Source organism: Antechinus flavipes, chromosome 5, assembly GCF_016432865.1.
Source record: "Antechinus flavipes isolate AdamAnt ecotype Samford, QLD, Australia chromosome 5, AdamAnt_v2, whole genome shotgun sequence".
Classification (NCBI taxonomy): domain Eukaryota; kingdom Metazoa; phylum Chordata; class Mammalia; order Dasyuromorphia; family Dasyuridae; genus Antechinus; species Antechinus flavipes.
Window position 1 is genome coordinate 296,884,910 of NC_067402.1, and position 13,795 is coordinate 296,898,704.

General features: G+C 59.3%; 1 protein-coding gene across 2 annotated transcripts in view; it reads left to right on the forward strand.

The window, feature by feature from the left end:
• Nucleotides 1-13,795, forward strand: part of TBC1D22A (TBC1 domain family member 22A) — a 271,714-nt gene that overhangs the window by 218,582 nt on the left and 39,337 nt on the right. For both annotated transcript variants that reach the window (XM_051963006.1, XM_051963007.1), the window contains one exon: nt 8,128-8,223. In XM_051963006.1, the coding sequence (XP_051818966.1) occupies nt 8,128-8,223 (96 nt within the window). The remainder of the gene's footprint in view (nt 1-8,127; nt 8,224-13,795) is intronic.

Consider the following 13,795-nt stretch of genomic DNA (forward strand, 5'->3'; position numbering starts at 1 on the left):
AGGGGATGTCAGGGCTGGGAGGGGGCTTAGAACAGGGGCTGTCAGAGCTGGAGAGGGAGCTTAGAACAGGGGAGGTCAGAGCTGGGAGGGGGCTTAGAACAGGGGCTGTCAGAGCTGGAGAGGGAGCTTAGAACAGGGGCTGTCAGAGCTGGAGAGGGAGCTTAGAACAGGGGAGGTCAGAGCTGGGAGGGGGCTTAGAACAGGGGCTGTCAGAGCTGGAGAGGGGGCTTAGGCCAGGGCAGGTCAGAGCTGGAGAGGGTGTTTGGAGGAATATCTCCCCCTGGGGCTTCCTGATTCGTTGCTGACAAGGCAGTTGCAGAGGGAGCCGGGTGTTGTGGCCCCAGGTCTGGGCTGTCTCGATGGCTTCCTGTGGCCCCACTGGCCAGTCTTCAGCGCCTTTAACTGCAGGACAGCCTCGCCCTCTCAGATCAGCTTCTGGTGACACTTGCCCCAGGCTGGGGAGGAGGGGACGCGGCTGAGGTGACCCAGCCGTGCCGGCCAGGAACGGTCTCCTCCTGAGCAGCCCAGGCCGGGCAGGGCAGTGAGAGCCCCGAGACACGGGCCCGGGACGGAGGAGGCCGAGGGACCCCCGGCGAGATGCTGGGGGAATGGGGAGCTGGGGGGGAAGGGCCGCGTGTGGGACCAGAGGGCCTCTGCTGTGACTGATGGGGAAACGGAGCCCGAGCGGTCCCTGAGCTGGCAGTGCCCGCGCCTCTGCTTCAAAGGAAGCATCTTCTCCGCTGCAGTGTCTGGGGCCCCGACTGTTCCCTCCTCGGGGAGGGGATTTGCTCAGGTCCCTTGGCTTCCCCAGGCCTCAGTTTCCCCTTTCCAAAGGCCCCTCCCCCCTGTTCTCCGGCTTCACGACGCTGGTTTTGGACACCAGGGGTCGGCTCGAGCAGCCCCCTGCTTCCCCATGCTCCTCTGCAGTAGTGGGAGGGGCTTTGTGGCTCTTGTGATGGTGCAGGGACCGCCTCCCCTGGGGACGGGGATGTAAAGGAAGCTCGGGCTTCTCCTCCAGTTAGGTTCAGAGTAGTGAATGTCTGCCTGTGGCCTAATTTATACCTGCACCTGTGCGTGTACAGGAAGGGGCTGGGGGAAGGAGGGGAGAAAGGGGGATGGGGGCATCAGATGGAAGCAGAGAAGTCGCCCCCAAGTCCTTCCCGTGGTGGTCAGGCCTTTGCCGCTCTTGGGGGTGGCCGTCCCGTTGCTGCCGGTAAAGCCCCCCTTCTCTCCAGCTGGCTCTCTCGCCTGCAGTCCCAAGCTCTTAGAGGGGCTCCCACGGGGAGCTCGGGGCTGTCAGGAGCCAGAGGGATCAGAGGGAGAGGGCTTTGGTGAGCAGTCTGGAGAAGGCAGAGAACAGAATGAGCTTGAGTGTTCATGGACGGCTGTTGGACTTGGCCTGGGGTGACTGGGAGTCGGTGGGAAGAGGAAGGAGAATGGGGCTCTCTGAGAAGCCTTTGTGGAAGAGGTGTCCAGACGTGTTCCATAAGGCCAGCCCCGTGTTGGCCACTGCTCAGCCCCCTGCCCTGCCCTGCATGGGTTTCTGGGCTTCCCTTGCCCGGGCTATGAACGGAACCCGGAGTTGGTGCCTCAGAACCTGTGAGCCCACGGTTGAGTTTGTCTCCAGAGGGAATTGGAGACTCTAAGTTATTAGCTGGCATGATGTCATTTCTTGCTTCAAAGAAAAATAACCAGGACCCAGCGGGATCCTTTTCCCTTTCATTTGTTGGGTACGTCCTTGGCCAGATTAAGAAACGGACAGTTTGTCAGTTTGGGCAGGGAGCGCAGGTCCCTCCGAGCAAACTTCTGGCCGTACGGTGATGTAGGGCCGCGGCCGCTGCTGAGTCATCAGAGACTGATTTAAGGCTTCCACGTGGGGACGTCGGGGCCCATTTGGAGATTGGATGACTCCAGAAGTTCTCTTAGAGCTGGCGGGAGGAGGAGGAGGAAGAGGAGGAGGAGGAGGAAGAGGAGGAGGAGGAGGAGGAGGAGGAGGAGGAGGAGGAGGAGGAGGAGAAAGAGGAGGAGGAGGAGGAGGAGGAGGAGGAGGAGGAGGAGGAAGAAGAGGAAGAGAAGGAGGAATGCCCCTGATCCCCGCTCCAGAGCTCCCCGGCCGCCTCCCAGGCTCTGCTGGCCACCCGCTCTCGAGCCAGGGGTCGGGGTGCCTCTGTGATGGCCGCCAAGGCTCAGGGGACTAAGGCGGGGGCTGTGTGTGCGTCTGTGTCTGGGCCTTGGCTGAGATGTTTAAATCGAGCTGGCTGTTTGGCTCGGAATCTAAACTTTTTGCTCACGTGCACGTTTCCGTGCTTTCCTGCCCAACCCGAGGGGAGGGCATTGTGGGAGCAGGTGCTGGCAGAGGCAATCTTACCTCCTGCCTTTGTTCCTTGTCCAAGGCTTGGGCCGGCCAGTGGACGTCTTCGCAGATTTATTTTGTAGCTTGGAACGGGGATGAATGCGCCGGTCCCTTGGGAGTGGCGATTTCTTTTGCTAATTAATTGAATATTTGAGGCAATTGTGTACAATTTCAAAGGACCGGAGAATATATCATTGAAAGCAGCCCAGAAGATGCTTTTCAGAATGAAAAGGGAAATCTCAGTGCTGCCCATCTTTGTGGCGTCCTGAAGGATCCTCTGCTGCTCCCTAATTATTCCTTTGTACAGGAGTGCCGCCCCCCACCCACCAGGCTTGCCGTGCTGCCTCGGCTGTTTTTTCCAACCTAGTCCCAGCGAACTTGGAAGGGGACGCCCAGAGGAGTCCAGCGGGCACAGAGTTCTGGGGTCTGGGCCGTGGGGCACACACTGTGCAGCTGCAGGCTGTGGCCGTAGGCTGGGCTGGGGCGTGGGGCGGGTAAGGAGGAGACGGCGGCGTCGTGGCTGTGAACTGGAGGACTCGGCCGTGGGCATTTGGGAGCGCAGAGAGTTGGGGGGAGTGACTAAATGTACCACTTTCAGTGTGAATTCCAGCATTCTCCTTCCCGGGGAATGGACAGAAGCATTTATTTAGCACCTGCTGGGTACCCGCCTCTGGGCCAGGAGGCAGCCGATATTTAAGCCGAGTGCCAGGAATTCCAAGGAAAGCTTAATGCGGCGATCAAAGGGGGGCAACTGGTTGGCTCCATGATTTCTGTTAGATCAAACTCAGTGCAATGGCTTTTTTGTCTCATTTCAGATAGAGACACACAGAGAGAGAGAGAGAGAGAGAGAGACAGAGAGAGAGAGAGAGAGAGAGAGAGAGAGGAGAGAGAGAGAGAGAGAGGGGGGGGGGCAGAGACAGAGACAGAGAGAGACAGACTCTGAGAAAGAGGCAGATGGCAGAAAGAAACAGAGAGACAGAGACAGACAAGAAAGAGAGATTGAGAGGGACAAAGAGGCAGAAAGACAGATACAGAGGGAGACTGAAACAGCGACGCCCCCATCCAGCCCCGGAGACAGAGGGTGGTGTGGGCCTCACTCGGGTAGCAGCTGTGCCGTAGCCTGCCCATCCCTGGCTCGGCCCTCAGACCCTGGCCTTCCCCTCCAGAAGGGGAGGCGGTTTTCTGGGAGGAGGGGCCAGGGCCTCCTTGCTCAGCGCCGGGGGATCCTCCTTCAGTTAAGGACTGAGCGGGGCCTCTTGCTCCCCGTCCCAAAGCCAGCCAGTCCCTGGTGACCGGGCTCGGGAGCCTGGCAGGGCTGGCATCGGCTTGGAAGCTTGCCCTTTGGGGCCCCTCGGGAGAAGGTGTCGTTCTCAGGGCCCGCTGCCTGCAGGGACAATCCGAGGGAGCCCTGTGTGGTTGGCTGGCGGCTTCCGAGCCTGACTTGGCGAGACCAGCCTCCCTTCCCTCCCCCTCCCAGGGCCGGGGGGCTCAGTGGCCCAGCTGTCGGAGAGATCCCGGAGCACTGCTCTCGTGCCGGGCCCCTGGGCGGTCGCAGCTCATCCCTTTATGCCGCTGCGTCCTCCCTGAGGCCTCCTCGCCTCTCTCGCTGGTGCCTGGGGAACAGGCCGGACTTGGAAGCGATCACTGTTGGGGACTCCTTGTTCATTAAGGGGCGGGTGGACACACCCTTATTTGGGACGCTTTTTATTGTCAAATGCACAACATCTCCATCAAAAGGCGTCCTACGTGTGACCCACCGCCCAGTGGGGAGAATGTCCCCAAGCAGAAATGCTGGAAAGGAGGGGAGGTGGGATCTGGAGTTGGAGGCCCTGGATTCAAATCCCGCTCTGCTGCTTCCTGCCCGTGCAACTTGGGCCAAGCCTTCCCCTTCCCGGGCTGCTTGGGCTCCTGAGCGCAGCTCCCAGCCTGGCCCTGGAGCTTGGAGCCGGTGGGACCTAGAAGCTCTGCGGTGCTAATCCCTGTGCCGTTTGTGTTCCGTCCCTGGAAGGCAGCCGGTGCCTCTGCTTGGGGCGCTCCCCTCCCCACGCCATGTTCCTGGACTTCCAGGCCCCGAGCCAGGCACCTGCCCTTGGGGAAGCTTCTCCAGCTTCCGGGAGCCCTTGCCAGAGTCACTTCCTCAGCAGAGGGAGCCCGAGTCAGCGATCGCTTGGAGGCGTCCGACGTCCACCGATGAGCGTGACGGGGACGAAGGCCGCTGCCGGGCGTGGATGGCGGGCTTGGGCGGCCCGGGGCAGCGTTCGGATCCCCGGCACCTGCAGCCCCCGCGGCAGCCTGGCTCCTCCTGCCGTCGAGGAAAAGGCCGCCACGGCCGCGGTCCCGAGGAGGGCCCGCGTCTTCCTCCTGCAGGGCGCCCCAGCCCGCCGGCTGGACCGTGTGTCCTCATTAAGCTTCGTGAAGGCCAAAAGTTTCCTATAGGAAGGGTTCTTCTAATGTAATTCCCCGCGCCGCCGAAGACCGAGCCTGCCCTCGGAGCCGTCAGACTCAGCGTTGCCCCACGTGGTGTCCTCGAGCCTCCTGCAGGAGGCTCCTAGCATCCGCCCGGTGGGGGGCTTCTCCGGCTTTGGGGGGTGCCCCTCGGCCTGCCCGTGGAAGCCGCAGCGAGGCGCCTTCCTCCGGGGGGACGGGAGCCTGAGCCTGCCTCCTCCTTTTTAAAGTTTTATTGATGTACTTTGTTTTAACAACCAGAAACGCTTACGGATCACTCCCACTTCCTCCCGAGAGGTCTCTCATAACCGAGGCAAACAGTCAAGAAAAACTAATAATGATGCAGCAACTCCAGGGGAAAGGATCTGCGGTAGTTCCCATCTTTAGTGCCCCCGCCCCAGCCTTTATGTTGTTGTTTTTTAAGGAAAGGAAATCTGTTTTCTCTCCCTCCCACCCTCCATCCCATTGGGAGGAAAAAGATAAATTTCTTGTTCACACGTGTGTGGTATAGCCAGACATCCGGCCGCCATGACTGCCTGCGAAGGTGCGCGCGTCTCCTTGTGCCCCTCTGCAAGCTGGGATGGCGAATGGGCCTGCAGCCTTCTGCGCCGCGTGTCTGGCGGGGCGGCTGCTACGGCGCCTGCGTGCGGTTCTCCCGGCACCATTTGCACGATCCCCCGCACCTTCCCCTTCTGCGATCTGGGCGGCTTCGGTCCCGCTTGCCCCCTCTGTCCCCCTACCTTACATCTCACTGCAGAGTCCGTCTCCGCTCACGTCTTCCGGCAAACGCATTCCCCGTCACATTCAGACGCCGTAACGCGTCCCACCTGGAGTCAGGAAAACCGAATTCAGATCCAGCCCCAGATGCGCCGTAGCTCGCGGACGTGGGCCAGGCCACTCACCCTGTCGGTCTCAACTGTTCAGCACCCGCTTCCTATGGTCACTGGGAGCCTCAGATAAAACAGTCCTGTGAGGTTTAGCACAGCGCCCGGCATGCAGTAAGTGCTACATTAATGCTCATTGCCTCCTTTGGTTTCTTTCTGGTAAAGACCCAGCGGAGGGGTGGGGGGAGAAGGTATGTCTGAGCGGACACTGTTTGGTCACTTTTCTGTGTATCAGTCCCCATTTCTTTCTGGAATGGTTGTGTCCATCCATGGGCCTCTTCTCCCACTGGCCCTCCCCCGCGGATCGTTTTCCTTTTTTTGTCTCCTTTGTCCATCTGATGCGTCTGAAGTAGAATCTCCTAATTGCTTTAATTTGCATTTCCCTAATTGGTTCTAATTCGGAGCATTTTTTCATATGGCTAGAGATGGCCTGGGTCTCTTCCCTTGGGACCGCCCCTTCATTGCTCAGACTGTTCATCTCTCAGTCAATGGTTTGCTTTCTTATAAATTTAAATCAGTTCCTTATGTATTTTGGAAATGAGACCTTTATCGGAGAAACTCGATACAAATCATTCCCCCGCTTAATTGTTTCCCTTTTAATCTTTTCTTCCTTAGATGTGTTTATGCAGAAAATCCCCGACCCTTTTAATCTGACGTAATCCAAGTTTTCTCTAATGCCCTGCTCACTCTCATTCCTTGTGTGGCTGTGAGCATTTCTCCCATCCCTATCTGTCTGATGGGCGAGTTTGGCAGGTCCCTGGAGCTTTTGTTTCCGGGTCCCCCGTCCGTTTGGAGCCTGTGTCCTGTGACAGCCCTTCCTGACTAGCCAGGACCTCCTTCCGGGCAGCAGGTGCAGCCCTTTGCCGTTCTGCAGGGCACTTACTCGCCCTTAAGTTTATTTAACAGCATTATCCCCACTCTTACTAAAATCGGTCTTCATCCGGCTACTGGTTCCTCCCCTGGAGTCCCCCCAGCTCCCACCTCCTTCTGTCCAGGCCGATCCTCTCTCCAGGGGTCCCGTGGCTTGGCCCCACGTCTCTGCTCTTTTGTGGCTCCCCTTTAAAGCTGCTTACTCCTGCCGCCCCTCCCCTCCCTGTGTTCCCTTGTCGAGCTTGTGCCGGCGGACCCCTCGCCTCTGCCTTCCCCGGAGCACCAGGGATTCCTGGCGATCGCTGCGAACGTCCCGGCCCCGGACACTCCCTGTGCTCTAAGCCCATGGGACCCCTCTCTACTGGCTCCTTCCTGCTGTGCTTGTTGGGCCCCAAGGCCCCGGCTTCAGAGCCTTCCTTTTCTCTCTCACCGGGACGGACTTTGCCCGTCCTCCTGGGTCCTCCCTCACCCACCCCACATGGCCTCTCTGCTGCCAGATCGGAGCTCTTCCTTCAGACCCTCGCGGGCCTGCCCCCGCCCGCCTCCCAAAGTCGCTTAACAAAGCTCAGAGCAGCCTTTCCCATCTCCTCCTCCCTGCGCCCCGAAAAGCCCCCTGGTGGTGTGCGTGTGTGCGTGTGTGTGTGTGTGTGTGTGTGTGTGTGTGTGTGTGCGCGTGTGTGTGTGTGTGTGTGTGTGTGCGTGTGTGTGTGTGTGTGTGTGTGCGTGTGCGTGTGCGTGTGCGCGTGTGTGTGTGCGTGCGTGTGTGTGTGTGTGTGTGTATGTGTGTGTGGGTGTGTGTAAGTATAGTCTCCTCTGGTAAAAGGCTCACCCCTGAGGGCGGGACCCTCTTGCTACTGGGCTTGCACGTCCAGAGCTTAGCACGGGGCCCTGCACACAGCAGGTACCTAATGAGTGCTTGCTGACTGAGCCCTTCCCACCAGGTGACCCCGGGCCAAACTCTGGCTGGGCCCCATTGCCCCCGGGGGCCCGTGTGACCCAGTCTCCTCCCTGTGTAACAAGGGGTGGAAGGTCAGGCCCCTGGCAGCTCGGAGCTTGGGTCCTCAGTAGGGGCGACGTTAAAGCGGGTGCCCCCTCCCCGAGTTGGTAGTGTATGTGCCCTTGCCAGGGAGGAGTCAGGCCCGGTGAGTGCTGGGGAGCGGCCCGCCGCGGGCTCCCTGCCTGGCACCAAGCCTGGCCTCCCCGGGCCTCCCCGGGCCTCCCCGGCCCCCGCTCTGCCGGCTCTGGCCGGGCCCACGAAGGGTAGTCCCGGCCTTTCTCCGGGCAGGGTCCGGCCTCCCCAGGCCTGGCGCGCGCCTGAGTGGAGCCGAATCGGCCCGGTCTGTCCCACTGACAGACAGTCTTGTGCGGGAGCAGGCCGTCCCCGTTTTGCTGATGAGGAGATGGGGGTGGAGGGGCTGGGCCAGGGGGCTGCCTCTTCTCGGGCCCATGAGCCCCGGCCCCGACCTGGCAGCGCCCTGTGGGGGGCGGGACCACTTGGGGAGCCCCCGGGATGAGGGGCTCGCGTGGGACGGCTCATTCACAGATCTCTTGTCTGTTTCTTGGCGTGTTTTTCAGTCCGAACCCGAGGGCTTTTCTCACTTCCACCTGTACGTCTGTGCGGCTTTCCTCATGAGATGGAGAAAGGAGATTCTGGAAGAAAAAGATTTCCAGGTAAGTCGCAGCTTCCTCTCCACGGGCCCAAGCTCGGGTTTTCTGGGGCTGAGGATGAGAAGCTGGTGAGAGTTCGCGCCTCTGGGCTGTTTGTGAAGGGCCCGGAAGGAGTGCCCCCGGCTCTTCTCGAGGGTCCCTCAGAGGGCCGGCTGGGAGCCCTGCAGGCTGTTCCCCTCGGGAGGTGTGCCGGCAGCCCGAGGGCCGCAGACAGGCGGGACGGTGCAGAAGGGAGGGAGCACCTCCTCCTCCCCTCTGCTCCCCCACGGGCACCGGAGGAGCAGGGTTCCATTTGTTTTGCTCCGCCTTGGATGGCAAATTAGGAGGTGCCTGTAGAGACTGAGGGAAGCTCGGGAGCCCCTGTCCCTGGAAGGCTTCAGGCTGGGCGGGCTGTGTCTAGGGAAGATGTAAAAGAAATGGCTCCGGGCTTGCACGGGTGCCCTCCGAGACCCCTTCGACCTTCTGTTCCTGTGGTGCTGCCCCTCTGCTCCCGTTGGCTCCGAGGCCCCGTATCTTTGAAATAACAACCATGGTCAGAGGTGACATTCGTACAGTGCTGTAATGGCTTTGAGCCTCTTCTCCCCGAGGCTCATGGGGGCAGAAGGCCACCGGGGTCTTCCCGCTCACATGTGGCTGAGGTGGGATGGACTCGGGATGCTAAGGGTTCCTGACCCTAGGCCCGGGGCTCCGTGCTCAGTGATGCCTCGGTGACTCTTCTTCAAGTTACTCCCCATGTAGGAGGTGTTCTCTGCCCTGGAGGCGTCTGAAAGACGCTAAGCTCCTCAGGGGCAGGAAGTCCTCCTTTGTCTTTTCTTTCTCCAGAACTGACACCATTGGCACCTAAAGTTTGTGGGGTGGAAGGAAAGAGTGGGTGGGTACATGGCTGGGAGTATGGCTGGCTGGCTGTGGATAGAGGGATGGGTAGAGCGAGGGATGAATGGATGCATGAGTGGGGGGTGAGGGGGACGGATGGATGGAGAGAGGGAAGGAGGGAATAAGGAGGGAGGAAGGGATAGATGGATGGGTGGCTGAGGAGGGCTGTGTTATAAAACAAGCAACAGCCTGTGCTACTTGCTACTTCTTGGAACTGAGAAGAGCAGGGAGAGTTTGGGGAAGAGCCACCTGTCCGGTCTAGCGGAAATGGAGAGCGCATGGAGTGGAGGGATTAGAAACGGTCATCTGGGGCCAGACTGAGGAGAGCCCTGAATGCAAGGCTGAGGAGTCAGTCCCCAGCCACCTGAGGCAGTCGAGGGGAATGGTCTGATCACGCGTCCGAAAGGATGAAGCGTCGGGAAGGAGCCGTGCAGGGCGAGGTGACTCCCGTGGTGGCCAGTGGGTGGAGAGGAGGGGCCTTTCTCCTGTGCATCTTCAGAACAAGACCAGGTGGTCTGCCTCCTGTCCGGGCCGGGGCAGAAGGGGCTTGCCGGAGGCCCTCAGCTTAGTGAGTGTTGGGGCTAGGAGTCAGACCCGGCTCTCCTGGACGTGCTCTGGTGACGGAGCAGAGGAGACCCGGAGGCTTTCACCTTTCCTTCCCGCGGACCCTGTTCAGTTACCCCAAAGGTGTTAAAGGCTGGCTTTGGGACTGTCCCTGGGAAGGCTCCAGTGTGGCCTCCTGTGCTTAGATTCCCTCTCAACCCTGACAGTCCATGCTCCCCAGCAACAGTTGGGCAAGCATTTATTAAGTGCCTACAGTGTACCAGACATTGCTAGTTGCTAGAGACTCCAAAATAAAATGCAAGAGGCTCTGCCCTGAAGCGGGTTCTCCTGTGGGCAAGTAGCAGAGACACAGAAATGAAGGGTAGCAGGCTTGGGGCTGGAAGGGGCCCCGGAGACTCTTGGGCTGGGCCACCACTCCCCATCGGCTCGGAGATGGCAAAGAAGAACCGAGGCCCTTCCCAAATGAGCTTTGCCTCCCGAGAAGGGGGATGGTTCCTGTTTGGTGCACTCCAGTCCTGCCCACCCCCCGCACGCCCTGAGTATCAGCAGAGGGGAGGAGGAAGGCTTCGAGTGGCCCCGGGGGCACTGCCTGGCACAGCTGGGGCAGCAGGAGGAGGAAGGAGCAGCTTGTGACGCAGCGCTGTCTCCCAGGCTCAGAGCCGGAGGCAGGAAGGTATCCCACAAGGACCCTGGTGGCTCCTTCCCTCCAGGACACGTTGCTGGGCCGGATTTCTTCTTGCCCTCTCTGGAGCTCCCGCAGGGCCCCCGGGGAGGACCACCGCCTCGCTCCTCCTCCTTGCCCAGTACAGCCACAGCCCGGGCACCTCCTGGGGAGGGCAGGGGAGGCGGGGGGAAGCTTGGCACGGCTCAGCCCAACGGGAGCGATGCCGTGGGCAGACAATGGGGAGGTGTCACAGCCGTGGGGATGCCCTTCAGATTGAGAACATTTTCTCCATCTTGTTCCCAGCACATAAATACCAGCTTGTCATTTTCCTTTCAGACGGTTGGAAATGAGTGCTCCTTATTAAATTATACTCCTCATTACTATAATGGGCACAGAGTTTCAAAGTTCAGTCTGTTCTGAGAAAATTGAGGCAGACTTGGCTAAGTTTAAATAGCAACTTTCTCAGTAAGAAATGATTAAAGGTTTGAAAAAGAAAACTTAAGAAAAGATGAAAGGGATGAGGATTATATAATGAGGCTCTGGGGTGATTTAAAATCATCTTTGAACGTTCGGAGAGTGATGATGAGCTGACTGCAGGAGGGGAGGCATGGGACGTCCCCGAAGTGGGGCTTTCCTGCCCACAGCATTTGGGAGGGTCAGAGGGCAAGAGAAAGCCGGGCCCGCAGCTCTGCGCCTCTGCGAGGCTCCCAGGTTTCAGAGGTGCCCGTATGGGGTCATCACGAGGCGGTGAGGCGGGCCATGCGGGGGGGTGGAGGGGGAACGGGGGTACAGCCTCTCGCCTCTCCTCCCGGAGGCACGGGGAGGGCCCTTCTTGGCTCAGGCTGCTGCCGTCCGTGGCTGTTTGCCTCCCGTGCCCTCCCCAGAACTCCCACCTGGAAGTCCCGCCTCATCCTGGGCTTTCCCCCACGTCCGCCCGGGGTTTGGGCCCAAAGAGAAGTTCCTGCTCCTGGTCCCGTTTGTCCGCCCTGAGGCCCGGCTGCCTTTCTGGTGAGTTTGCCTCCGCGCATCCTCATCCTTTCCCAGACTGTGCACACTGAGGGCAGGGCCCCGCGCACTACCAGGGCCGCAGCGGCTCTCGGACAGGAGCTCGCCCGCCGGGGACAAGTAAAACCCTGGGGGGCGGGGGACCGTGGGGGGGCCCTTCGCTCGGGCCCCTCGGCTGGCGATCCTGCCCCTGCCCCCAGCCGCGGCCGTTCCCCTCGGAGGGACGGGAGCCTTGCCTGGGCTCAGACGGAGTCTGAAGGGGCTCGGCTGTCACAGGCGGGACGAGCGGCGGTCATCCTCCTCCCGTGATCCCGGAGCACCTCCCCTCGCAGCCGCCTGGCCTCGGAAGTTCCTGACGCAGAGTCTAACGCGGATTCTGCTGGGACTTACTCTGATACGGGCCTCCCTGCGCTTTCATTATTACCAGAGAAGAGGCTCGGAGGCGGCTTTCATGTGTCCCCGCGCCCCCTTTCCAACACCAGGGAGAGCATCCTTCTTTAATGTGCGGAGAAGGGAGAAAGCTTCGACTGCGTCCCACTGGCCGTAATGAGGGAAAGGGAAGCCGGGTTTATTTTTGGCCTTGAGGAGAGGCGCTCGTGGCACGATTCTCAACACTGGAAATTGCCTCTTAAAAATCTCTTCAGAGTTTTTCTTAGCGCGTGACTGAGGCAGTAATTCTTGTAAACATTTTTGGGAAGTCTTTCTTTTGTGTTGGTTAAAAACACGCCTACTTCTTGCCTAATGACTTCTGAGAGGAACGAGGAATTAGAGAGCACTCCTGACTCACTAGGACCCTGGCGGCAGGTGGCGGGAGCCCCGTGTGTCTGGGGTCTCCGAGAGGTCTGGTGCCCAGTGCCGGGGGCACGTTAGTCTTGCCCGCCCTGTCTGATGAGAGGCTGCCTTCAGCCCTAGGCAGCCGCCCCTGCCGGCCACACCCCCAAGTGAGGCCCTGGTCCCCTGCCTGCCCTGGGGTGTCGGGAGCCCAGGTAACTGGCGGGAAGGCCGGCCAGCCCAGATGGGTCAGCTTTGGGCAGCCCTGTCCCCATGGCCCGGCTTGTGCCTCTCTGCTGCTCCCGGAGGGGCAGGGCCCAGTGGGTCCTTGCTGCTGCCTCTGGGCTGCCTCCAGTCCCAAGTCTATGGCACGAGGAGGGTGGACCGGATGCCCAGCATCAATCACTCAGCAAGCATTTATTAAGTGCCTGCTGTGTGCTGGGCCCTGCACTAAACACCGGGAATGTGGAAGGAGGCCAAACTGAGGCCCTCTTTGGGCTGCTTGCCACCTCGCACCTTCAGGATCAGGGCGGCTTTCATAATTCTGTGATAACAAAGAGGTAAACAACAGTGACAGGGAACTCACCGAGGTCTGGGGATTAGGGGGCCCCGAGGCTGCGTCTGGGTCCTCACCCTCGCTGCTTGTGGGAAGGCCGCTTAGCTGTCCGGAAAATGGACGTGATGAGAAAGCGGACTTGTCGTTTAATTGTCCCGTCTCAGTCTCACAGAAAGGCTCCTCCCGAAGAGAAGGCAGGAAGGGCTACTAACTAATACTGTTGGAGGGGGAAGCCGAGGCTCAGCGGGAGGGACTCTGCCGGTCCCTTTCAGAATCAGAACCCAGGGCTCCAGGCTCTTAAAGACAAGCACCCTTCATTGAGCCAATATGGATTTATAGCCTTTGCCAAAGAAAGTCCTGTCAGATAGATAATTATTTCATGAATATTGGTGTCTGGCCATACTTCTTTTTCCTTTTTAAGAACTGAAATTGTGAGTTAATTGGGAGGGAGGGATAGAGGAAAGAAGGGAGAAAGGAAAAGGAAGGAACATGAGCAAGGAAGGGAGGGAAGGAAGACAGGAGCAGAAAGAGAGAGAGAGAGAGACAGAGAGAGACAAACACACACATAGAGAGAAAAGAAAATTGAAGTCTGCCCAGAACTGCAGAAAATTGATTTTGGTCCCAATGGCTTTCTCCAAATACATTTTTTATTAAATCATGTCTCTGAGTGATTTGTCTCTGCAGAGTTGGATCAGCTGGCTGGCCATATCCCTTGATGGCCACACCCCAAGCTTAACCAGCTGCTACCTGGAGCCTCTGGGAATCGGAGCTTAGGAGGCTAGTTTGGCCCCCCCAAGGGGGGCCAGAGCAGGGGTCTGTGTGACTAGTCAGGAGTCTCAGTAGCAGGGAAGGGGCTGTCCAGAGCATAGAACCAGATAAGGGCGAAGAAAACTGGAGGGAGCCCGAGTCTGCCCAGATGTATCATGGCAGCGTCTCTATGAACCCAACTTAAAATGCAACTTACCATGTGTCAGTGAATAGCAGATTGAAACCCCTGTAGCTTCATTCCTCTCATAAAATGTCAGTGAACACTTGGTTGGGGATGGGGCAGCCAGAGTGTGCTTAGGACCGAGGCCTCAGCCGTTCTCCCCAGCCCATGTTCTTCCCTTGATAGAGGATGAGAAACTGAGCTGTCCACACAT